Source organism: Sciurus vulgaris (assembly GCF_902686455.1).
Source record: "Sciurus vulgaris genome assembly, chromosome: 12".
Classification (NCBI taxonomy): Eukaryota; Metazoa; Chordata; class Mammalia; order Rodentia; family Sciuridae; genus Sciurus; species Sciurus vulgaris.
Window position 1 is genome coordinate 103,069,948 of NC_136473.1, and position 27,590 is coordinate 103,097,537.

The window sequence follows — 27,590 nt, forward strand, 5'->3', positions numbered from 1 at the left end:
CTAAGATTTGCATAAGAAAGAGCAAATGAAAGCAGACAGTTTTTCTTCTTTAAAGAACAAGACTATATACAAATCTAAACTAAGTTTTCAAAGTGCTCTTTCAATAACTCATTTATTCATAAATATTGTAAACTGGAGAACGACAGAAATGTGTAGTTCCATGAGTCAAATACTAACATAATCTCACTGGTTCCCTCTTCACATATTTAAGTTCATAGTACTTCCAATTCAGCTTAATAGCAGGTGTGAGTAGGGGCAAAGAAGGTGCCAGAGAGGACAAAGACCTTTATCTGAATTTTAACTGCTGATTCAGTTGTCTTTCTTATACTCACAATTAAATGTGGAATTCTGATAAATCACCAGCACTTTAAAAAAATTGGCAATAAAAGAATTTATATTGATAAGTCAGGACTCATTTTCCCATATCACTGTTCACTAGGAATAAGAGAAGAGGACAAAAAAATTTCCCTGGGATTCTGCACTTAGGAATCAGGTACTTTAAGAAAGTTTATGCATTTCAAATGCAAGAATCAGGTGAAAAATATTTCACAAGAGTCACTGACTTAATGAATCAAAATGCAGTCTGCAAAAAATAAAAAAATAATTAAAAAAATAAATAAAAAACTGATGAGAGAATTAAAAACAAGAATAACCATGAACAACCACTAGGGAGCGTGAAAGGACAGAGGAGAACAAAAAGAATCTGACTTTTTTCTGTTTAGAGAACACCTAAGGTCAAGATAGGAGCAGAGGGGAAAGAATCAAGTTGGGATTTCCAGTGCTTTGAGTACATAACCAGGTAACTTTCATGAATAAGGAATTAATGTAACAGCTTATAACATTTTACATGTCCAGACTCAAGTCCTTGCCTCTGGTCTTTTGCTTTCTTTATTTAAAGAGATTTCATTCTTCAGGATTTAACTAGAATACAAAATAGAATTATGTCCAAGAGGTAGAAAGAAACTGCAGCAGAAAAGGAGAAATAATTCCTCTGAACAAGGCAAAGTTTTGATCAACTATAGCCAAATAGTTATAAGAAAAACATTATATTGCAGTACTCTTCACCCTCTTTGAAAATTTAATATATAAACTATATTTACAGGAAAATATAGGTAGGTCACAGAAAAAATTTTTTCAAAAAATATCAAGGAAAAAAACATGAGTAGTAAAAATAGGCCTGCCTTCAAGAAAACACTAATCAAAAGTAAACTATTAATATACATATGAGTCTCTTTTCTCATTCTACTCATTTCACTCTACTCATTCCATTCCCACTTATAATTTGTCTTTAGTCACAAAGTAAAAACCTATTATTGCTTTTCTCCAACCCAGAATGCATAAACCTGTATAATCTGACATGCATATTTAGTAAATGAAAGGAAGATTGTTTTCTTCTAATATTCTCCTCTTCCTAATGCATGAGAGTGAGTTTTATAATCATTAGGTTAGTTAATGAAATAATTTCTTTCAATTTAAGGCATTAAAACACCACCAGTAGATTAATGACTTCTGATAGTTTCTGGCATCAGAAATACGCTGGGTTAAAGGTCCATTGTAATCTCTCTCTCCCTGTCACACGATGCACACATACAACATATCACACATACATCTATCAGGGCAGTCCTTTCACATATTTAAGGTAGAATAAAAGCTAAGAGAAAAATCTAAGCCCCATGTAATACAACATGAATACTGCCAAGTTGGATAGAACTCATTCTCATAGTCTCCAGTCCTCTTATAAACAGTGTGCTTAAATAATGCCTTCTCCAGTAGGACAAACGGTCTCTTGTTCCCTACTGGGTGGAGAATTCGCTTTGCAATGGGTTTCCTGATAGCCCAGAGCAGTAATGAAACTATTCCTTATAACTCAGTGCCCATCTCACACAGACTTGTAAATCAGTACTGAACTTACACAGACCCAGCAGAAAACTGGAATGAACAGGTCAGGCTTTAATACAAAAGGACAACAGCATCCCTTCACTATGCTTGCAGCCAAATCAGGCTAACTGGTTCCCAGGAGTTGTAAAGAGCCATGACAGATCCTTTTGACAGTGGCTATCTTTACTATTTAGCTCACTAGAATAGTGTGGCCTCTCTCATCGCCACAATGGTCTGTAGAAAAATGAAAGGGCAGCAACCTTTTTTAGAGAATAAATGAAAATGTATGAAGACAGATGTTCATTGTCTGTTGTAACTCTCAAGATCCTCCACTTAAGTCACCCCATAAAACATAATTCATGAAATTCATGAGATAAGTAACAGAGGACTCTAATAAATGGAATCAATTTGAAAGTTTTAATTTCACATGCAGATATTCAGAGTATGTCATACCCATTTAATTTATATAAAAACAACATACAAATTACAGTAACTTTCCTTAACAGAAAGCTAATTTTTTTCCTTTTGACAAATCTTTTTTATATATTTTTGGTTTTGGTCAAGAGCCTGATACATGCTCTTTGAGGACTTCCATTCCTTATTCTTTCTTCCCCACAAGGTTACTTTCTTTATTTTTTTAAAATTGGTTCCTTTTAGTTATACCTGACAGTAGGAATCCATTTGGACATGATTACACAAGCATGGAATACAGCTTGTTCTAATTCAGACCCCAGTACCTTTCTTCCCCCTTCCCTTTCCCCATACCCTGCTCCCTGCTCCCTTCCCTCTATTGATCTTTCCACTTGCATTTGTTCTGTTTAGGCAATAATTCATCAATCCTCAGACCAGCGAACCTAATATAGACAACTATAAAATCTAAATGTAACTGGTACCACGTAAAAAGAAATAAACAGAGAATTAGAAAATCTAGGTTTTCATTTAAAACCTGTTCCTAACTTGAACCTGACCAAGTATTAAGCCCCTGAGACCTCAAGGTTCTCAGTGAAAATGGAGAGACTGGACTGTAGATTATCTCTGAAGTCCCTTTCAGATTCAACTTTTAATGAGTCAATCAGTTAAAGTTTCTAACTTGTCATCTAAGGCAGAGAATACTAAAAAGCCAACCTTGAGCAAAAAGAGCAAGCAACACTCTCATCTGGGCTCTCACTGTTGCCTGAAGATCCAACCTGTTGAACTCTGAATGACACAGATTGATTACATGCCACTGAGATTCTAAGGACACTGAAAATCTTGATGGTGGGTATATTTTGTCCTCCCTCAGCTATACTGGTTATTTCATAAAGAATTCCAAGGAAGATCCAGAATAAAAATCCACTTCATATTATTAAAAGAACAAGTAAATGTTACAGCATTAATATTTTGCTATGCTCACTATCTGTTTAATCTCAGAGGACTATATTTATGCTGAATTTTGTACTGAAATGCTGACAGATAATCTTCACACAGTATTTATGTGAACCCACACTAAAGAAAACCAACCTATTTTTCTATTTTTTAAACCAGTAATCGCAAAGGTAAATAGTTACTACATTTGCATAATAAAAACCACATTCCTGGAAATAAGCAACTTTTAATTTCAGTTTCAGATTCTAGAGACTCTTACCTGGGATTTGCATTCTGTGAAGTTCCTGGATGTTGCTAACATGATCTTTCTGGCATGCCAGTCAGAAACTCAAAACACTTTGCATACTGTTTTCGCCTGTGCTTGCTTTCGTGTTCTCTCTCTCTCCTTTTGCTCTCACTCTGTGCTTCAGACAGTTTGGAATGCAGAAAAGCCAGAGCCAATGCCAGTCAAACTCAAACCCATCCCCTGCCCCCCCACCCGCCCTGTTCTTTTGCTAGAGAGTACTAAACAATAGCCACCCTTGCTTACTCACTCACTGCTGTGTCTCTCTCTCAAAAGCTCTGGTGCAGACCGTCTGGTCTACTTGGTCTACTGTAGCAATGTGATTTACCAAGCTAGGTAATTCATTCTTCCTATTCCAGGGGGTAGGAGGGTGGGTGTGTGCTTCTCTGACTTAAGAAGTGAAAGCAATCTTTTTAAAAGCAATCTATTTCAGTTCTGTCCCATTTTAAGTATAGAAAAATAAAGCAAATTTCCAATATTTTTCTTTTGAATGTTCATGTGCTGAATGAAAATAGAAACATTTTGAAGTAGAAAAATTCAGTAACTCTTACAGCTGATATGAACACAGAAGTCTACCAACACACATTACTTTCTTTTAAAGTACCTTACTTATGCAGACTGATTTTAACTCATCACAATGGAAATATATTACTTTTAGAAAAGAAACAAAATTTTTATTTCCCTAAAGACTTTTCTTCATCTTAAGCTAGAACTTTATTTTTAAATAGAGGATAATGAAAATTAATTTTATAAAGTGATTCTATTAATTTTCTACTAGATATGATGAAATTATAGATAATATCACTGTTCCCAGTCATCATTTTCGTTTGTTTTAAAATCAGACATATTTCTACAATTTTTTTTTCTTCTTATATTCCAAAAATGGAAGGCAGGTCAATGATGTAATCTTCATCATTGGTATGATGACGTAACATACAGTTTTGCAGTTGCTGAGTCTAGCATGTAAGGAATGATCAATTAAAAAATTCACTTTGAATCATAGTGGACTCTGCTTGCCATTTCAGGCAGTAGAACAGAACAGACAAAAGAACACAGTATCAATCTGTTACCTGCCATTTAACAGTGAATGGAATCACACACATGCTGTCTGTCTACCTGTATGTGTATGTGTGTGCGCGTGTGTAATCTTACATGTAATATGTAACTCACACATGAGATAATCATATATACACACAGGTACACATTTGTATATACATTTGTTAGTAGTGTATATATGAATATATCCATGTCCTTTGGCACTCTTTTCTCCCTAGATCTGGATTATTTAAATAATGTTTCTCTTTTAATTTCCTCATAATTTATACTTGGTGATCTAGTCTCAAATTCCTTCAGGAAACATACTGCTTTAATACTGCATTTTCCTCTGCTTTAACTTTTGGCTTCCTATTTCTATTTCAAACAACCTGCTCCTTTAATCCCTGCTGCTACTGAAATACAAATCATAGGACAAAAAAGGTATAAACTAAAGTTATGCAGAAATGTACAAACTGAGAGACTATGAAAACAGTTCACAGATTTCTGCCTTTTCCTATATGAAATAACAACAACCCTTATACCCTTTTTTTTTTCTTATACCCTTTTCTTACCAAAGGTAGTACAAATATATCATTATTATTAACTGCCATTTATAATCAGCCTTAAAATAATATAAATATTAATTTTACACGTTATTCCTCAGAAATAATTCTAAGAAATAGTCATGATTTTCATAATTCTATTCAAGACTTAAAACTGAGAGCAGTAAGTCTGAGTTATAGGGAGGGAGATTTCAGTTCCATAGAAGGAAGTCAGAATCACTGAAATACTGAAGTAGCCTTTTGAAGGGTCTGCCTGCTACAAAAGACAATGAGCCCCTAATGATTCACAGATAGATATCTAGTGGATGAATATGCCATAGGGCAGCCGTTCTCAAACGATACTGCTGAGCAACACTATTGTTCTTCTGTTGATAAAAATAGAAAAATAATCTTTTCCCAAATGCCAAAAAAAAGTTTATATATGTAATCTTCTTAAATGTGCAATTTTCTTCTATTTTTTTTAAATGTTAGAATCCAGAACTGCTTATTAACCTTCTAGAAGTTAAGGGTGTTGCTTAATACCAGGTCAATACTGACCATTTTCAGATACCTGAAGGCTAATTACAACAATATTTTATTGTGTTCTGCAAAAAACACTTTTACTACCTTAAGTTCTAATACCTGAAGAAATCAGAGAATACCTGTTGAGGAAACAACTTTTCTTAAATGCAAAGACAATGTTATTCCATTATTCTACACTCTTCAAAGGAAATGAAATAGCATACCTCATTAATTTCTATGTTAAGTCTTTTGTACAAGTATGCATTACCAGTCTTAATGCCCTGTTTTATGCCTCCCAGACTTGGTGCTGTTCCTTCTCTCTCTGGAAGTCCCTCTTCTGCTCAGTTTGCTTGTATACTTCTATCTATCCTCCAAAACCATTTTCTTAGTATGGCTTTCCTCATTTCCTAGCCAGGGTTGATCACATTTTTCCTCTGTAACTTTTTTCTCAGTCTCCTCTTTGTCCTTCACAGTCTTCTCATTTCACTTTACTGAACATTGTATTAGATATTGATATTTAATGACTCTTCCCTATCAGAATGTGAGATACATTATGGGGGGGGGGTAAAGCTAGTATCAGCAACTTTTATCTTATTTCTTACTTATCTCAAAAGCTTAGAAAAATGCTGGACATTAGTAGAAACTTAATAAATGATAGAAGGATGAACAAATGGACCTATGGAAGGAAGCATATATTTTACTCATCAAACCTTTTTTAAGGTTTCTAGTCTTAGGTGTACTTCAGAATAACTTGAGAATAGGTACCACAGCATATCCATTTTTCCATGTCAGAGCCTAGCACTGGTTATGTTGTGTGATGAAACAATAACATTAAGGAATTCATCTCTGGCTTATGAGGTTACAAGTACCTAACTGAAGTCAACAGAATTAAAAACCAAGGAAAGAGTTATTTCATCACTAGTTCAATTGAGACCTATTTGTAATAAGTGAGATGCCAATCAGTATCAGCTGCTGCTTTGAGTAATTTTCACTTCACCTTCACTGTCTATGAACTCACAGCCATGTGCTGTGTTGCCATGGCCAGGGAAACGCAGTTTCTGAGGTAGAGATTGAAATAATCAACAAAATATTAATCTTTTCCTACAGCATGAGGGAGTTCTCCCCAAAAGCTAGAGAAGCATGCATACATGCTTCACTATGTATGCCATTAACTCAAGCTAAGGCCATGTAAGTATAGAAAACACTCATCAGTTAGTAATGGCCTCATAGAGCTTGACAGAGTTTTGATCACACATTCAGAATACTCAAATTGGCATCAACTAGGTTCATTTTATTAAGGTGAGGCCACTTAAGCCATTTTATTTTTGCAAATAAGTACTGTTTGGCTTTACATCTCTTTCCACATATGGAGCTGGGTAGAATTCCCTTCTCTAATCCATTTTACATAGTTCTGACCTAGCACTGTATTTAATACATATTTACATTAGGTTGAACTGTATGAAAATTTATTTTTCTAAGTAAAAACAGTCAAACTGGGCTGGGGAATGTAGCTTAGCAGTAGTACATGTGCTCTGCATGGGTAAGGCCCTGGGTTTGAACTCCAGTAGTGTGCCCCCTTGCCAAAAATTCAAAAATCAGCATTAATCAAATGACTTATAAGAAATATGTTCTGGATGAATGGTTGAACTAAATGACTTTAAAGGTCTCATCTAGTTCTGGGATTCCACAATCTTGTAATTTGTACATCATCAATCAATTTCAATGCTTTAATCACTAGCTTATCAAACTACTGTCCAACCTATACTAATATAGCATCCTGTTCTTGTTCTTCTTGGTACTTACCACAATTTTAATTTAGTTATTCATATATTGGACATCTACTTGTTCCTCATCCTGATGAATGTAAGCTCCATGGTAGCAGGGACTATAGTTCTTTGTTCATTGTATCTGCAGTGCTGAGTATACTGTTTGCTATCTAATAAATGCTTAATTTGTTGAACAAATGGTCTGAAGTAAGAGTAGACTCGTAGAGGCCATATCTAAGTAAGGTCCCAAACTCAGTATTAATAAATACTAGCTTTATTATTAAAAGGCTAGGAGATTTTTCTAGCTTTGAATCAATGAAATATTTTTATGAATTCTGAAGAATGTAGACAGTATATTTCCCCCCATACCTTATAAAAGTAATAACGTTCTTTTGTTGATACAGATAAAGAATTAAATGTGCTAGTCATTAAGAAACCCTGAACCACAAATGTATGATTTTTCTGACAGAGTCACAAAAATAAGCTACTTGCATATAATTAAAAGTTACTTGCACATTTTAATTCTTATCAAACAAATTAACAAATGATCCTTTAATACCTATCTTATTTTTTTCCAAGCACAGACACATCTCTGTAGTAATCAGACTGAGGTGTACACTGAGCTGTGAATGTGCTGGATCTCTGTAGTAATCAGACTGAGGTGTACACTGAGCTGTGAATGTGCTGGTTCTTGCACTTATGTGAGCTCCCTCTTGTGAACACTTTCTTCTAATCATAACACAGTTTCTTTTAATGTCTCCCACAAACCGGACTGGCATTCTGATTCTGTGGTCTTCCCACTGCATTCTTTTTAGAGTTCATATAAGAAAAGAAAAACATTGTTTATAATTGGAATGATAACCACCAAAGTCACCCACTTATCCAGAAATGCCAATAAAATTTTAATTATTAAATTTCATTAGTATATGAAATACACATACACAAACTCACTTCTACTCTGATGAAGAGGTATTATAAAGAACAGACTATCTGCTAAGTCATATGGTTAGCATAATACTTAAACAACTATTTTAAAAGGGCTCATGCCTAACAAGTCGCAATTATGATGACCAAAGATTTTTTAAACTTCTGGTTAAGAGTTTGAGCTTTACCTTGCTCTTCCAGCTAAGATGATTTAGTAGACTCCATGTCCTTAGCTAGAATGGCAATTGGCTGGGAAAAAGCATTACAGGGAGAAGGCCAAATCAAAGATCAGTTCCCTTCTGATCTCAGGCTTTCCTGAGAATAAAACCATATTTAAAAGAAAAATAAGCAAAATCTAAGTGGAAAAATACAAGGAAATCTCTTTCCTAGTTTTTTCATCACACAAATAATAGTATACAAGAGGAATAAAGGTAGCACATTTCTGTGGAGAAACTCATTGATAAACAAAAAAAGGGTAACGAAAAGCATTTGGGGATACCGTTGGATAATAACAAATACTATTTCTGAAGATGCTTGTTAAGCCAAGGACATATTGTGATATTGGTTATCCTCATTTAAAAACGGAGCTGTACTTTAAAAATTGGACCTTCACAAGAGAAGGAAATAAAAGGCATAAAAATAGGAAAGGAAGAAGTCAAATTATCACTGTTTGCAGATGACCTAGAATATTAAAAAAATAAAAAGTAAAAAATAAAGCTTCACTGAAAGACTGCTAGAGCTAAGAGCAAATTGGGCAAAGTAGCAGGCCACAAAATCAACATACAAAAATTAACACCTTTCCTGTGTACCAACAATGAATCTGCTGAGAAAGAAATCAGATAATTTCATTCACAATAGTCTTATAAACAAAACAAAAACAAAAACAAACAAACAAAAACCTTAGGAATAAATCTAACCAAGGAGGTGAAAGCCCTGTAAATGAAAACTACAGAACACTGAAGAAAGAAATTAAAAAGACATAAGAAGACGGAAAGACCTCCTATGTTCATGGATGGGCAGAATTAATATTATTAAAATGTTTATACTTACTAAAAGTAATACACAGATTCAATGCAAACCTCATCAGAATACCAATGACATTCTTTGCAGAACTCTAATAGTCCTAAAATTCACTTGAAGGAATAAAGACCAAGAATAGCCAAATCAATTGGAAACCAAAAAAGTAATATTGGAGGCATCACAATATCTGACTTCAAGTTTTACTACAGAGCTATAGTAACAAAAACTGCATGGCGCTGGCATAAAAACAGACACATAGACCAATGGTACAGAAAAGAAGATGCAAAGACAAACCCACACATTTACAGTCGTCTGATTCTTGACAAAGGTACCAAAAACATGTATTGGAGAAAAGAAAGCCTTTTTAACAAATGGGATTAGGAAAACTGGTTATCCATATATAGAAGAATGAAATTACACCCTTATCTCTCAACCTGTACAAAAATCAACTCAAAATGGATAAAAGACCCAGAAACTGTGCAATTCCTACAAGAAAACAGAAAGTCAACACTTCAGCACATAGGCACAGGTCACGACTTTCTCAATAGGACCCTTAAAACTCAGCAAATAATGCCAAGAGCTAGTAAGTGGGATGGCATTATATTAAAAAGCTTCTGCACACCGAAGGAAACAATTAGGAATGTGGGGAGAAAAACTACAGAATGGGAGAAAAATCTTTGCTAGCTATAGCTACTCTTCCGACAGAGGATTAATATCTAGAATACCTAAAGAACTCAAAAAACTTTACACTCAAAAAAACAAATAACCCAATTAATAAATGAGCAAATTAAACAGACACATCTCAAAAGAAGAAATACAAATGGCCAACAAATATATGAAAAGTGTTCAACATTATTAGCAATTAGGAAATGCAAATGAAATCTACACTGAGAGTTCATCTCACACCATTCAGAATGGCAGCCATTAGGAAGAATACAAACAATAATAAATGCTGGAAAGGATGTGGAAAAAAAGGACCACTTATACACTGTTGGTGGGGCTGTAAATGAGTATAACCACTATGGAAATCAGTATAGAGGTTTCTCAAAAGGCTAGGCATGAAACCACCATATGACCTAGGTATACCATTCTTTGGTATTTAGCCTCAAGAATTAAAGTCATCATATTACAGTCATATATGCATACCCATTTATAGCAATACGATTTACAATAGCAAAACTATGGAACCAGCCTAGGTGTACATCAAGGGATGAATGAAAAATGTCATATATAAACACAATGGAGTTTTATTTAATCATAAAGAAAATAAAATTATGTCATTTGCAGGAAAATAAACAGAACTAGAGACCATTATGTTCAGTGAAATAAGCCAAACTCAGAAGGTCAAGGGTCATATATTTTCTCTCATGTGGAAGCTAGAGAGGGAAAAGGAAAAGAAAGGTGGCAGGTGGCAGGCGGTGGGGTGAGTGAGTGGGGGAGTGTTAGGAATCATGAAAATCAAAGGGAGATCAGTAGAGGAAAGGGACCAGGGAGTACAGGTGGGGAGGGAGGGAGCAGGACTGTGGAGTAATATTGGTCAAATTATATTGTTATGTTGTGTGCATGTATGAATATGTAACAACAAATTCCATCATTATATATAACTACAATGAATCAGTAAAAAAATATTTTTAAAAAAGTTTTCAAAGCTGTGTGGTGGTACATGACTGTGATCCCAGGTAGTTGGGAGGCTGAGGCAGGATAGTTGCCCAAGTTCAAGGCCAGTGAAGCAACTTAGAGACACTCTGTATCAAAAAAATAAAATAAAAAAGGCTGGGATATAGCTTAGTTGTAGAGTGCTCCTGCGTTTAAATCCCAGTAGGAGGGTGGGGAGAAGAAGGGTGGGGAAATAGGTTAATAAAAAATGGCCTTTCAAAAGTAATTTCCTTCAGTGGCTTTAGAAATAAATATGTGGGGCTGGGGCTATAGCTCTGGGGTAGAGCACTTGCCTAGCATGTGTGAGGCACTGGGTTTGATCCTCAGCACCACATAAAAATAAATAAATAAAGTAGAGGTATTGTGCCCATCTACAACTAAAAAAATATTTAAAATAAATAAATAAATAAATATTTGTTAGGTTTATTGATTTTCTGTTAAGTTAATCTGCTATCACAAGTGAAACATTAGAGACTATATTGAGTTTTTGTTGCTACTGGCAGTGACGGAAAAAACTGTGGTGAATGGAATCCTGTTACAAGAGATGCAACTTCCTTATCATTTAGAGAATGTAAAATGTCCATACAAAGAGAATACAAATAGCATTCAACAAATATTGAGCTCAATTAAATGCTGAATAGGAATGTACAACATATTTTGAACATTTTACAAGTCACTTTTTAATTTCACTTTTACAAGCACAAATATGATGTAAAATTAAAACATGCATCATAAAAAAAGGAAATTTTGAATGTTTTGTGGGAGAGAATTTTAATTATATAACAACTGATAGTACAGAATAAATCATGGTCCTTTAACAATAAAACTTCACAATTCAGATCTAGAACTTCTCTGAGAAACACACACACACACACACACACACACACACACACACACACACACATTTTTTTTTCCTCAAAATTATTGGAATGGCCTGACACTCTTGCCAGTAAGATGGAAACCATTTTATTTATTTCCTAATTTGGGGGAGAAAGGGATTCTTCGGTTTCCATACGATGATATCCCTGTTCTGATTTCTCTGGAAGATCTTGGGAAATGTAATGGAGGCTCTGTGATTCTTCTGCCTTTAGTTTCCAATTAATGTTTCCTCAGCAAATTTATTAATCTCTCTTCTTTTTTTAAAGTTTTTGTCATCTATAAAATATCACTCAAAGTTAAGACCTTCCTGGGATGAAAGCATTTTCACTTATTTTGGCATTTTACTAATATGACATTATTAGCATGTTAAATACACCAATTTTAAATGAGTTTAAAAACCAAGCTGCATGCTGAGTTTACTTTATCCAATGGGCGAATTTATCTGCTGGTAGAAACTACTAGTGAAGGTAAGTTACAGAAAAACATGGGCATATAATTTTAATTCTTAAATAAATCAGATTCTTTAATTTTTCTTAGAATTACATCTTTATCCGACTGAAACAAACCTTCATTAGAATGGTATTTTTTAATCTTTAACTTCAGCATTAATAAATTTAGATACTATGTTTTATAGAATAAACAACTACATATTTTCCCCAGTAAATAACAGTAAAATAGACAACTTCTATTCTCATAAGGATGCAAAAATTCAAACACTGACAATGTCAGAACAATCGGGAGTCTTGAACTTGGGCACTTTCACTCACTCACTTCTAAAGTATCATTATTAGGTGGAAGAGAACAGTGGCTAAGGGAACTGACTTTTGGGCCAAATTCCAAGGTCCAAATGCCAGTGATGCTGTTTACTACTCACAGGGTCTTAGAAAAGCATTGCCTCAGTTTCATTAAGTACTAACAAGCAAACAGGGATAATAACAGTACCTACCTCATAGGTTACATAAGTAAACATTTGCAACATGCTTAGAATAGTACCTGTCCCAAACAAGCACATAAGTGTTTGCTGAGTAAAATAAAATGAAAATAGTAGTCAAGGGAAAGGAGTTATGAGAAGATGAAAAAGGAAAACGAGAATTTTCATCATTCATCACTGATTTCACCTAGTATTCTTTCCCTCAAAAACCTTACCTCAGGGATGGGGCTGTAGCTCAGGGGTGGAATGCTGGCCTCCCACATGTGAGGCACTGGGTTCAATCCTCAGCACCACATAAAAATAAATAAAGAAAGATATTGTGTCCATCTACAACTAAAAAAATTTTTAAAAAACCATACCTCTTTGCTAAAAATATTTTTATAGATTTCTTCATTCACCAGCACCCAGTCTATTAACATTTTAGATTCTCTGAAATCTTTTCCTTTCTTTCCATTTATAGAAATGTATCATTCTTTTACCAAGGAACATTTTTATGTATTCATTGCATGATACAGAGTAGAGGCCACTGCAATTACGATCACATGAAAAAGCCTATCGGGATAAAGTTTGTCAAAAAGTATATTCCTCTTCACTAAGAATACTGCTCAGTGTTTTGCTCCATTCACTCCATAGTGTGACCACAGATGACTTGATGAGAAAATGATGACATCATAAATCATCCAAGAAGAGACACAAATGGAATACTTTTGTGAAATAATTTCAAGTTAGGCAGACAGGAAAGTATCTTGCAGAATCTTGAGTGTATGTTCCAAGTGTAGCATTAAGACAACATAATATATTTCTTATGTTTCTCATATTAAGGTTTAATTAATCCTTAGTAGTTTAATCTTCTAAACTTTTTCAGTTTTGAGAAAAGATTTGTGCATGGCCTTATGAGTCATCAGCTAACAATGTTGTAATAAAATGGAATTGTAATAAACTAATGCTTAACTTTAGCATTCAATGATATTTATTCCCTCATGGCTCCAATATTCTAAGATAATTTAGTCAACAATATAGGTTACCAAGACTTACTGAATGTACAATAAATGCTAACCTAAATACTGCTAAATCTAATGACAGAGCTTCCTGTTTTGTTCATATAAGAAACAAATCCATGGCCATCAAGGGAAAGAGTGTTAAACTTCACCAATCAAATTAATTTTTGGTATGTACTTAATTTGTGCATTTCACTGTTACTTTTTTTTTTTAATGAAAAGGACTTTTGTCTCCAAAGTTCTATCATCTTGAATATTTGTCATAATCTATTAAACTGTACATAATAGTATTTAGTCTGAAATTGCAGTACCCTACTTAAATATTTCTATATTGATTGTTTGGCTTTCAAATGTTTTTTTCTTATAGAAAATGCAGCAAAACTTGGAGAAAGAAGGAAACAGTAAACACTGACTATATGCCAGCAATGTGCATTTAACAATGTGCCAGCAATTTACATTTAACATTTGATGTCTCATAACTCTGAATTAGAAGCCATCATGCTGATTTTATGCATTCAGAAAAAACTGCTTCCTTAAATTACACATTACTTTTATCCACATGATATATGTAAAAAGTGATATTTGTGAAAAAAAATAGTATTTAAAATGAAATGGGTTAATAAAAAATGGCCTTATACCCCGATTCACCAAAAGCAATCATCTTTATTTTTTAGCTCTTTCTGTTGGTATTTATCTAAAAATAAAAATTCCTCTCTAGATATTTCTACCTAGTTCTATTACTATTTAGAAATAATGAAATAAATCAAGTTGACACTAAAGTTTTCCATTTGTTTGACCCAGTTTGGAATGGATACTCAGCTACTCAGTTGTCATCCTGGGATTTCCTTTTACTAATATTCTGGGGATTCCCTTTTGTCTTCCTCTCACCTTCTTACACTTGATATTAGCTTAGATTATAATTCTAGCTTAGAAATCATGTTTCCTTGGACTTCCAAGGGCACTGATCTATTTCATAGCTTCTAATACTACTTTTAAGAAGTGAGATGCCACTCTCACTGAAATCTGTTAGAAAATAATTTTCTGTTTCAAATTTCTAAAAACTTTTAGGAAGTCCTCTTTTTGCAGATGTTCTGAAATTTCCCAAAGATGTGCCTTGAAGTGAGTCTTTGCTATTCATTACACTGAGCGCCTCTCAGGCCCTTCAGGTCTTCACCACATGCCATTAGGCTTTCCCTCACCACCACATATAAAGGAATATTCCTTTGCCCTCTTCTCCCTAGATTCTTTACTCCACTGTGTTTTTCTTCCACCACATTTCTTACCATAGTAAAGCTGTTTGGTTTTGCCATTCTATTCTAGCAGAAAGTAATTTCTGCGAAAGTGGGAGGTTTTATGTTTTTTTGTTGACTCTTTTGAATGCTTTGTCCACACAGGCTAGAACAGTGTGCAACCTCACAGGAATTTTGAAACATATTTGATGAAGGAAAGGATGAATTCCTTAGGGAAAGGCAATTTGTTAAGTCAGTCACTCTGAAGGGCTTTGAATTAGGGGAAAAAAAATGGAGGAGAGGAAGAGACATGATCTCACAGTTGCCTGTTACTATTTATAGGTCGTTTTTTAAACAAAAATAGTCCATCAGTAATTGTATTTGTCTCAAGAGGTAGGAAGCACCATAATAAATGAGAAGTTGTTTAGACCTGAGTTTGAATTCTGGGTCTGCCACTCATTTGGCATCAGTATTCTTATTTATAAAATGAGGACTCCAACAGGATTTGTTTCACAGGACTACTTGCCATAAGGAAATGAGGTAACACACACCCAGACCTCAGCACCCTCAGCATTTGGTCACCATTGTATCTACCTGGCTGCACAGCCAATTGTTACTTCACATTCATACTATTCTTTAATTTTGTTTTTGAAATATAAAGAGATAAATTTGAGGTGATAATCAGTGATACTAAGAAACAGGAAGAATAGGAGATTCCTAAAAATGATTGGAGATGAAAATTTGTAAAGATTCCAAGAATTCACTGAATTCATTAGAAAAAATAATCAGGTATATTAGTTTCCTAGGGCTGTCATAATAAATTATCACAACATGAATGGCTTAAATCAACAGAAATTTATTCTCATAATTTTCTGAAGGCCCCTTGTTCAAATCAAGGTACAGGCAAAGCCATATTTCCTCAAAAGGCTACAGAGGGAAATCCTTCCTTGCCCTTTTTACTTTCTGGTGGCTCCAGTTTTCTTAACTCACATACTTTCAATGTTAGCTTCTGTCTTCAAAAGGTGGTCTTCCTAATTATGTCTTTTAAGGACATTTATCACTGAATTTAGGGCTCACCTAAAAGATACTCTCATCTTGAGATTCTTACTTTAAATACATCTGCAAATAACCTTTTCCTAAATTAGGTCATGTTCACAGGTTCTGGGGATTAGGGTGTGAACATAACTTTTGCGGCAGCCACCACCAGTTTACTCTGCCAAGTATACATTTTGTTCTCCTTGTAGAAGTTTATATTGTATATTCCTATTGGATTTTCTATACTGTTTTTCTAGATATAAGAATCAACAAGGTTGTCTACTGCTAATCATGCTTTTAGATTTAATAATACACTATCATTATTAATACATTCTCCTCTCTGGTATGTTAATGGTTTTCTGATATCTAAGATTCTTCTTCAAGAAGATTTTCTAGCCTCAAGAATGCCTAAACTGGGAGCTGGAGTTGTGGCTCAGTGGTGGAGCACTTGCCTGGCAAGTGTGAGGCCCTGGGTTCGATACTCAGCACCACATATAAATAAATAAAGTAAAAGATCCATTGACACCTAAAAAAAATACATATAAATATACATATTAAACACATATAAATAAATAAAAGACACCTAAAAAATACATGTAAATATACATATTAAACACATATAAATAAATAAAATAAAAGATCCATTGACACCTAAAAAAAAAATACATACAAATATACATATGAAAAAAAAAAAAAAGAAAAGAATGCCTAAACTGGGCGCCATAGCACGCATCTGTAATCCCAACTAGTTGGGATGCTGAGGTGGGAGAATCACTGAACACATGAGTTCCAGACTAGCCTAGACAACACAGCCAGACCCTATCTTAAAAACAAAATGTTCTGTCTAATTTAATGGATTAATAAAAAACACTGGACATACTGTGGTTTTAAAATGCTATTTTAGAGGCCCTCGATGGCAGGAACTAAACTTGGATATATACAAATACTAGAATTTTAAAAAGGAGTTTGATAATTTTTTAAATTCATTCAATGCAATGAAGAAATAATAAAATTATTCTATTTATAATCAAACTTATCTTTTAGTAAGAACCTTAGAAATTGATATGCTATCATCTTAGTTTAAACAAAGATAATGCTAGGTTTTGTCTACAGGCAGGAAGAACCATCACTTAAAATATATGATCAAAAGTCCATAGGAGGAAAGATAAAATAGGGAAAATGGGAGATTACAGTGAAGAAAACACAATTTAATTAGATATTCTTTCCTGAGACACGAAATTTTGATAAAATACCAATTCTGAAATAGCATAGTATTATTACCAATTAAACAGAAATAGGGTATAACATGATAGAGTCTAATACCATTTCTTTTGAAAACCCAATCATTAATTTTACTTATTAGCAATGAATAAGAGAGAAGTATATTTCTGTTAATGAAACTTCAAATTTATTCTTACTCTCTGATGGACAACCCATTTTTATTTGATCTATGGTTCACCATTTCTAATGTGAAAAAAAACATAAACCCACCTTTTATATCACCATGAGATTCTGCAAAGTTAATTTTTCTTTAAATTGTGTATCAACTAAAAGCGACAGTAGTCCCAGACTTAAAGGTATTATTTAGGCATATATATCACATAGTAGTAAAATTCATTGCTAAACCTTGGGAAAGCTTCAGAAAATATAATTCTAATTTATTAACCAGAGTAACACATTTAGTCATAAAAGCTCATAATCCTATATCATATTACTGATGGAAAACATGATAAAGCCAAATTTTCTCCTTTCTCCTATCTTGCAAGAAGTTTCTTTTCTCAGAGTCATATATTCCACTGTGGAACTTTCTAGCTTTTAGTGGCCTATTCCAAGACTATTTCTATCCAACTGTTGTAGGCACTGCTACTGAAATTCTACTTTTAAATATATTTTCTCTTTCCTCTTATATTCAGTCACACCGCTATATTATTTCATTAGCTCTATCCCTAGTTCCTAATACACACATCTGAATATTTCTCTATAATTCTTACTTCTAAAAATTAATTACAAAAGACTTGTTTAAAAATGTTTTTGACTCTTAATGGCACTACTGTTATTAAAATAAGGGAGAAAAATATCTAAAGGCCTATAAGTGGAAAAAATAAACAGAGACAATGATTTTTATTCTATTACCAGTTGTCTTTCTAATTTGGTCTCTTTTATTTCCTTCCCTTCCAGTGAATTCAAGTTCTTTTCACTCTTTTCTACCCTGAATTTTCCCTATTATGCTCTACTCTCTAAAGTTAGAAAAGGCATGCTAAAGACAAAATAATTTTGTAAGCAGTGGGAAAAGAAAAAAGAATGGAAATGGAAATTTCCTTTGTGCTATATTAAACATCAGTTGAAAGGGGAGGGTATTAACAGGTAAACATCTGAAGGCAGCCGGAAAGAAAACAGGTTGTAAGTTTAAAGGTAAAAAAGGGTAATAAAAGCAATCTAGCTAATACAACAGCTTTATGAAGAAACTGGGGAGCTTTCTCTGTTAAGTATTGTTACTATAGAATTGTTTGGCAGGTGGGTGCCAAAGGGGTCATAACAAAACAAATGCTTTGTCCCTGAAGGCATCTGCAGCCTGTTTTGCACACAACTAAACTAGATTTTCCATCAATCTAATTTTTAAGTTCTCCTGTTTGAAATATAAACTAAAAGGCTTTGGTAAACAGCTCAACCAATCCTGCTGTGTGTGTGTGTGTGTGTGTGTGTGTGTGTGCGCGCGCGCGCGTGCGCGCGCGCGTGTGAGAAAGAGAGAGAGAGAGAGAGAGAGAGAGAGAGAGAAAGATTGGGGGGAGGAGGCAAAATAGAGAACGCCTGTAAGTAGCTAATTTTACGTAACTTATCTGAATTATATATTTTTCCTTTTGAAAAAGATTCTGGGCAGTCAAGAGCCTAAGTCAAGTTTCCAAAATATATCTCAAGATGTATTATAAACACCACCATCTTGATCTTTCTATCTACATTACATAACAGACTGGTGAATTATAACTATACTTTAGAAGGAATTTGCCAACTATGCAAGTGAAAATGGGGAAAAAAACAAAACAAAATAGTAAAGCCATGAGATACAGAGCTAGGATGCTTTCTGAGGTGTTGCATCTGAAATTTGTTTTAGGCCACTAAAATTAAACTTGTCCAAGCAAAAGAGAAACATAATACCTACAGTACTATTTCATTGGTCCTATGATGTTATAAGTCAGAGAGAATTAAGTTCATCTCATATCAAAGTTTATATTGTTGTTCCTGCATTCTTCTTCAAATCACAATACAAATCTCAATAGATAAGAAATCTGAGGCTCAGGGTTAATGATGAGAAAAAATGGAATTTAAGTCCAGGTTAGGGGAACTTCAAGGCTTGTGCTATTTCTACTGCCCTGTCTAAAGGCAGACCTTCCAAGAGAGAAGGAGTTCTAACTGCAGGCATGTCTTTTCCTTTCTTTAGGAAAGCAATACACGTCCAATATGTTAATAAGGCTAACACTGCCTATGTGATTTGGATATACTAAATAATCTGAAATGCAGCAAGAAGGATAAAATGGACATTTTTCTTTCATTTAAATAATTTATTTTCTCTTATTGTTCTGTATAAGCATAAAAAATTAATAAAATTACTTGTTATTAATAAAATCTTTTAAAAAAACACAAATACCTTGCTCACTAACATAACTATGGTTACAAGCATATTTGACACTTTATCTTGTTAACTTGGAAGTAGTACTCACCAATTACTAACTTACCAATTACTCTGTACTTGTCAAAACCAATACTTATGACTATAACTGTTCACAGTCCTTGTGAGTATATAATGATATTTGGTAACTCTCCAATTTCATTCCTAAAATATTTCTTTAAAGGACATATAGTTTCCTCTCCATAAAAACATTTCCTACAACTAAGATTATCTTTCATTTTAAAATGCTTTACTGAGAGTCAAAGTTGGATTTAATGCTTCTCACTAAATTGTCAATCACTCACTCAAATCTGCAACTGTGCAGATATTCCGCTAGATATTATGCTAATATCAAAGTGAGTCAGATATAATCCTGCCATCTAAGAGTTCCAGTTCATTAAAGAATACACATGCCAGTAACTTAAAATATAAGGATACACATCTCAATATTAGAAGTAACAGATATGTGTTGGTAAATTCTGATTAGGGAAATGAAAGAAAAGATTTCCAAAAGGTGATAACTAATTAGGTCCTTAGGATACATGGAATTTCTACATATGGTAGGTTGGGTGAAGGAGGAAGAATGGAGCATAACATTGCAGATTGATGGCTGAATGTAAGCAGAAGTCTGTATGTGGCAGAATGCCTGGGGACCCTGAAGCAGTCCTGTGAGGACAAAAGCCTGAGTATCTGAGATGGGTAAGGAAAGACGATGTTAGAGAACCGAGTCTGGGTTAAAAGATAGAGACCTTTGGGGCTGGGATTATAGCTCAGTGGTAGCGCACTTGCCTCACATGTCTGAGGTACTGGGTTCAATTCTCAGCACTACATATAAATAAAATAAAGGTACACTGATAACTTAAAAAGTATATAAAAAAAAAAAAGATAGAGACATGCAGTGTCATTGCAAATCTTAACCTCATCCTATAGATAATGGACAGCCAGTAAAGGTGTTTAAAACAAGGAAAGTAACATGTCTCCTCCAAGACAAAAGTCAAATGAATAGCAAAATGAGTAATACAGAATGAAAATGGAAACAAGGAGACTGGTAGGTGACTATTAAGAAATCTAGGTAGAAATAAATGAGCAATGTGTAGAGTTAAGAAAACTAGGATGGTTGTCATATTAACAAAAATGGTCATCACAAGAGATGAACAAGTAGTGGGGGAAGGAAGGAATGAAGAAGGAACTCCACAAAGATGGCTTCCATTCTAAACCTGCTTCAACCACTGAACTACAACACCACAAAAAACAATTAAAATATTACTAATCAAGGTAGAAAAATGGCATTCTCAGATCATCTCATGAAGAACAAATTCGTATGTGTTTTACTATTGTGGATTTTGGGTTTTTAATTCCTTGAAAGAAGTATGAACAATCAAAGTGATATATTAAAACATAGGCACAGCACTTATGAGCCACAGTAAACTTGTTCATTAGAGTTATTTCAGCGAAGTTTTAAAAAGGCAGAAAGAAAAAAATACACTTAGATTTATATATGCTTATTAATTCAAACCCACATTTCCTTCTTGTTGTTTAAATGCACTCTGTTATTATACCAATTTTGTCTTCTTAGAGAAGTCTTTACTATAACCTTCTGAGCTGCTTTAGTCTAAACCAGTTGTCTTCATTCTACACTTGGTATGGAAATATTTAACCTGGTTTTCTCTGTAACAGCAGGTAATCTTTTGAAAGCCCCACATGTGTGAAAATGTCTTTGTTAACCTCTGACTAATGGTTTACAGCTAAGTATAGTATAGATTTTAGGTTGGAACCTTCAGAAATTTGAGGGTATTTCTCATTGTTTTTTAGTTTCTGTGGCTAGGAAGTCTGAAGTCATTCTGACTTCTGATTTTTAGTATGTAACCTATTTTCCCTTACTTTGGAAATTTCTAAGACTGTCTCTTTGTCATCAGAGATGATCTGAAATTTCATGAATATGTGCCATGTCACAGGGACTAAGTAAGCCCTTTCAATCTAAAACTTGTATCCTTTAGTAATGGGAATTTTTTTTACTGGTGCATTATAATTATACATAGTAGCAGGATTCATTATGCTACATTCATACATGCCCATAATCTGATGAAGCTCATTCCCCAGTACCTTCCCTCTCCTTCCTCCTTCTGATCCACTTGCTTTACTCTGTTGATATCCCTTCTACTATTATAGTTATTCTTTTAATTAATGCATTTTAATTATATATAGGCAGTATCCATTATGGCATATTTGTACATGGACATAGCATAATTTGCTAGATTTCCTTCTCCAGTTCTTCCCCATCTCCCTTCCTCCCTCCCTCTCAATTCCCTTCTCTACTCTATTGGTTTCCCTTCTATTTTCTTAAGATCAACTCCCCCAATTTTTCTCCATCTACTGGGAAGGATGTTGGTGTGGAGGACAGGAGCTGCCACAGCTTCCAGCGCTTTGACTAAACCTCAGATGTGGGGTCTTCTGGCCACGCATCTGCGGTTTCATATCGTTGGGGCATTCACAGTTGCCCTGGGGGTTGCAGCTCTCTATAAGTTTGGTGTGGCTGAACCAAGAAAGAAGGCATATGCATATTTCTACAGAAATTATGATTTCATGAAAGATTTTGAGGAGATGAGGGCTGGAATCTTTCAGAGTGCAAAGTGATTTTGGAATATAAAGAATTTCTTTGAAAAAAAAAAAAAAAAAAGAATTTCTTTGGATTGAAGTCCTTAGAAGTTTGTACTCACATGTGCTCCTGAACTATAAAACATGAATACATGGGCTAAGGAATAGTTTTTCTTGGTAAACAAACAAACAAACAAAAAAACCCAAAAAAACCCAACTCCTCCACCCCCAACTTTAAAAAAATCATTCCCCCTCTCTACCTTCCACATAAGAGGCAAAACATTTGATCCTTAACTTTCAGTCTGTCTTATTTCACTTAGCTTGATGTTCTTCAGTTCCACCCATTTACCAGCAAATGACCTAATTTCATTCTTTATGGTTAAAACTTATTGTATATGTATACCACATTTTCTTTATCCATTCGTATGTTGACAGACACCTAAGCTCATTCCATAACTTGACTACTGTGAATTGTACTGCTATAAACACTGGTATACATGTAAGTGATGAGCATTTTCTTGAATTATTTGGCTAATGTTTTCTTTCTTTGCCTAAAACTCATTGTTTTGTTGTCAGATTTCCCTGCTGATCTTCTAATATTTTATGTTCCCCCAACACTTTCTGAAGTAGTTCATCTTCAACACTTCCACTGAGTTTTTAAATATTTTATTTTTTTGATTGGCACATAATAGTTGTACATATTTATAAGAAACAAAGTAATGTTTTGATTCATGTATATATTGGGCAGTGATCACTTCAGAGTAATTAACATATTCATCACCTTTATCTTTTCTTTGTGGTGAGGACATTCAAAATCCTCTCTTCTCACTCTTTTGATACATATGCTGCATTGCTGTCAATTATAGTTACCCTGCGCTGTCAGAACTTATTTCTCCTATCAAACACTGTACCTGTTGAATGAATCTCCCATGTCCTCTTCCTCCTCCCCCCACTCTCTCGTAACCACTATTCTGTTCTCAACTTCTGTAAGATCAACTTTTTTCATTTCCACTTGTTGAATTAGATCATTCTACATTTGTCTTTCTGTGCCTGACTTATTTCATATAACACAGTGCCTTCCAGGTCCAACCATGCTGTTGTTAAGTAACAGGATTTCATACTTTTTTAATGACTGAATACTATTTGTTTTATTTCTGTCAATTTTTAGAATACACATAATCACACTCATGTGAAATCTAAACAAGTTGGTCTCATAGAATTTGAGAGGATGATGGTTATGAGGGAGCGGGATAAGGAGGGTGGGGACAGCAATAAGAAGAGGTTAATCAACAGGTCCTCAGTTACGGTTAGGGAGGAACAAGAAGTTCTGGTGTACTATTGCACAGCAAGGTGACCACAGTCAACAATAAAGTACTGTACATTTCAAAAACCTAGAAGGATTTTGAAAGTTTCACCATAAAGAAATGATAAATATTTGAGGAGATAGATATGTTTAACTTGATTTATGTGTATCCACACACTGCATGGTACCCCATTAATATGTATAATTTCTATATATTTTTATGTATCAGTTAAACTAAATTAAAAAAAATTAATAGACAAAAGTTCTTTGACTTTGTATAACATTAAGTTCTTGTCTCATGAATGTAATAGTTTACCTTTCTGAGGATAGTGATGGTTTTTTAGTTTCCTGTTCCCTTACTAGTCTCTATTTTTTAACTTCTGTTTTGTCCTCTCTCTCTTCATGCTGGAGGCTTTTATTCATGTCTGTTAAGTACTGGAAAAGTCAGCAACCTTAGGTATCTCTTCTTGGGGAGGCAGGTAAAATATGCCAAAGGGTATGCGTCTAACCTCCTGGCTGGAGAGTAGTGGCAAGTGAGCCGTCTCATCATTTAGTGTGAAGATGTTTATTTAATTCCCTTGCATTTGGTAAAGTGCCCTGCTCTCAATTTTTCCTGACATTCCCCAATCAAGGTACACGTTTTTTTTCTTTTTTTGCATTATTTTGTGTTTTGACTTCTGAGAACACACCTATCCTAGGGTGAACATATAGTTGGGAAGAACAGTTCTTCAGCGTAACGGAGAAGAGAACATGGCCTAGGAATCCACTACCGTATGTTCCTAGGGTCATTGATTCCTAAACCATTTGAAGATTCTGTGGTAAAGATACGAGGATTCTCAGCTTTCTTCATTGCCACGTTCAGATCTGGCTTTCTCAAGTGATCTTGCCATTTGCCACACTCTCTGCTTTCAGTATTCAGTTTGTGTGTGTGAGTGTGTCAATGTTTTATTCTTTCTCATTCTCCGTATCTTTAAAATAAATCATTTCACTACAGCTTTAGTGGGGTTTCTGGAAGAAATACAATTAGACGCTTGCCTACCATTTCTTTCCACAAAAGTCTAGGCTAAATCTAAAAACCATATCTAATTGCTCATGTCACTCATTACCCCTTCCCAACCACCATAATGGTTTACTAATATTAATATATGCTAATTATTAATTTACTAATATTATTAATTAAAATTGCTAATATTAAAATAGAGTAGTATTACTAATACACGATTACTGACTTAGGACTGATTAAGAGAAGTCCTAGCCTGGGTATTACATTTTAGAGGACTCTACTTGGTCTTCTTGGGCACCAATTCCCACAAAGCTTAAATGGACAAACTGAGAACAGCAATCCTGTCTTGACAAATGACTGCGTTAATTAGAAAGAGAATCCCTTATAGAAGACACTTTACCGCCATCTGCTGGAAATTTTATGAAATAACTACAAATCAAGGATGACAATTTAATGACAGGTGCCCTTAGGCATTAGTGAAAGAATCTCTACTGTGTCAAGAAGGTAAAAGAGCAAGTTAGGAAAGCTTCTTCTTTCTAATGGACAAATCTGATTAGAACAAGTTGGTAGTAAGGTTTGTTCTGTTGTAAGGCTTGCTTTTGAAAATGTAGTATTTCACTGCAATTGATCCATTTTAGGGAACAATTTGTATATAACAAGACTTTTCTATTGCTTGTGTACAATTTAACCTATGATAAACATCAGGTGAACAAAGAAAACTGCACTGATCTAAACCAAGTCATGTTAAATATATAAAACACTCATACACATATACACCTCAAACATCAAATGGCTGCCTCGGTTCACCATATGCTGGGTTATGAGGTGTACCCAAACATTGCTGGTGTAAGAATGTTTGATCTGATTTTAAATAATCCCTTTCTATCACTTCACAATAAACTCTCAAACTATTCTGATGTCCACTACCACAAGTAAGCTTTAGGATTTTAAAAGTGCTACATTCGTTAAAGTATTTTTTAACATAGTTTCACAATTTTTATGTTGTCAATGACCAACTTTTTGAGAATTATACTCATAACTCCATTTTCCCCATAAGCTCTGTGTCTTGTACTGTGAAATTCTGTATGCAGTAATTGTTTTTTAGAATTACATATGTCATAGCAGAACTGACTGCAAGGATATTTTATCCCAGTCTCAGCTCATTCTTCCAGAGTATCATCATCAGTTTCTACATGTATCTTATGGAAACGGATTTCAAAGAATAATTATATACCAGCTCACAGTTTTTAAGAAAACACAAAACTACCCAACCAAAAGCCTTAAGAAACATTATTTCAAGGGCTTCTACCTTAATTATTCAGGTTTGACAGTTCTTTAGCTCATTGGATATTTCCTTAAATTACCTGTATATCACTAAAATAGATTAAGAGTGGAATGTAAGTTTGAAGGCTGGGTATTATGCAGATGTCTTAGTGTGAGCTTACTTATAGATGTTCATCAAATTATCTTAAGTTTATTTTACAGGAAAGGAACAAGACTTGGCATTTTAAAGAAATTTCAAAGAAAACTAAGGGCTAACCATTATCTATTGGGCTCTGGCTTTCAGAGCTAGGAAGAGTGGACTATTGATATTTTTTCATAAAGATTTGCATATTACCATGAAGTTAAAGATCTGCTTCTACTGGTTAAAATATTCCATTAGCCATCAACCTAACTATTAAGTACTACCATACACAGTAATTATTTATTGGCATTTTAATTCCATTATTATCAAAAGATATATTTCTTATAATATTAAATCTTCATAACTCACATAACACCTACTTTATTATTACCACCCTGTATTTTTAGAGATTCTTTCAACTTGAAAATATTTAGTGAATTATCTAGATATCCCTAATAATGTCTTGGGAATAAAAAGTAAGCCATTATTAGTTTATACATACAGGAAGGTAGAACTGAGGCCAATTTAATATAACAGAGGACCAGGGGTAAAGCTAAAATGTGAACAATCAACATTCTCTAATAATTTTGATCCGAAAGGTTTATCCGTTATGATAATGTTATAAATGACTTCAAGGGGATATTCTGCTTTAAATATTTGTTTTATTCAAAGTTTCCTTAAATTTTTGTCACTTAGGTTAATAAATTTAGGAAAGGATAGGTTAAGGTTGGCTTTTATCGAGGTTTTTCCAATTTGGTTTTCTTTTTTGGTGTTTTAAAATTTTTTCTCTTTATTTTCTTCATTGGCATACACATGAGAAATTTGAATAGCTGACTTTGACCCTTAAAGGCTTTCAGTATATTCTTTCCTAAGGCTAGTTTGAGCGTATCAGAAGCATACTACTTAAAATTATAATTTAAATACATTTACCAATTTTTTTTTAGTGGTAGATGGATACAATACTTTTATTTCATTTATTTATTTTTATGTGGTGTTGAGGATTCAACCCAGTGCCTCCACATTGACTCCAGCCCTGTTCATGGGTTTTTGAGTACCACATAACAGATTTACTATTATAAGAACAGTTTGCAGGCCTTCCTATTTTCCTTCCTTCCTTCTTTCCTTTCCTCCTTCTTTTCCTTCTCTTCTTTTCCCTTCCCTTCTCCCTAAATCCAGAGATTCTGTAAGTAATACCATGAGATTACTTTAAGATTTTATCATAGTATAATAAAATAGAGGCATGAGATCTCTGAGGTTTGAGTTACTAGATGTTTGGGTTTGGATTTATCATGTTTGATCTGAACTCTCTGTTTGAGAATTGAGAAAGCCTTGAACTTAGGAATGTCAGGTATTTTCTAACTAAATCAGTTTTATGATCCTGTTTATGATATTACCTTGCAAACGAGTATTCTTGATCAATTAATGCCATTTGGGCATGAAAGAATGACCTTTACTGAATGTTAAATAATTCTAACAAGCAGATAGCAGAGGATTCTTAACTAACCTTTGTGCTAGCCACCAACTAGGCAGTAAGTAATATGAGGTAGTAACAAGAAA

At 34.1% G+C, this 27,590-nt stretch overlaps 1 protein-coding gene across 6 annotated transcripts in view; it reads right to left on the minus strand.

Annotated features, from left to right (window-relative positions):
- Positions 1-27,590, minus strand: part of RASAL2 (RAS protein activator like 2) — a 363,735-nt gene that overhangs the window by 137,713 nt on the left and 198,432 nt on the right. The window contains exon 1 of one of the 6 annotated variants that reach the window (XM_079105909.1): positions 3,503-3,660. The exons of the other annotated variants lie outside the window; for them this stretch is intronic. Within the exon in view, the coding sequence (XP_078962035.1) occupies positions 3,503-3,515 (13 nt within the window). The 5' untranslated portion in view covers positions 3,516-3,660. Of the gene's footprint in view, positions 1-3,502; positions 3,661-27,590 lie in introns of those variants that run through there. 6 annotated transcript variants of the gene reach the window in all.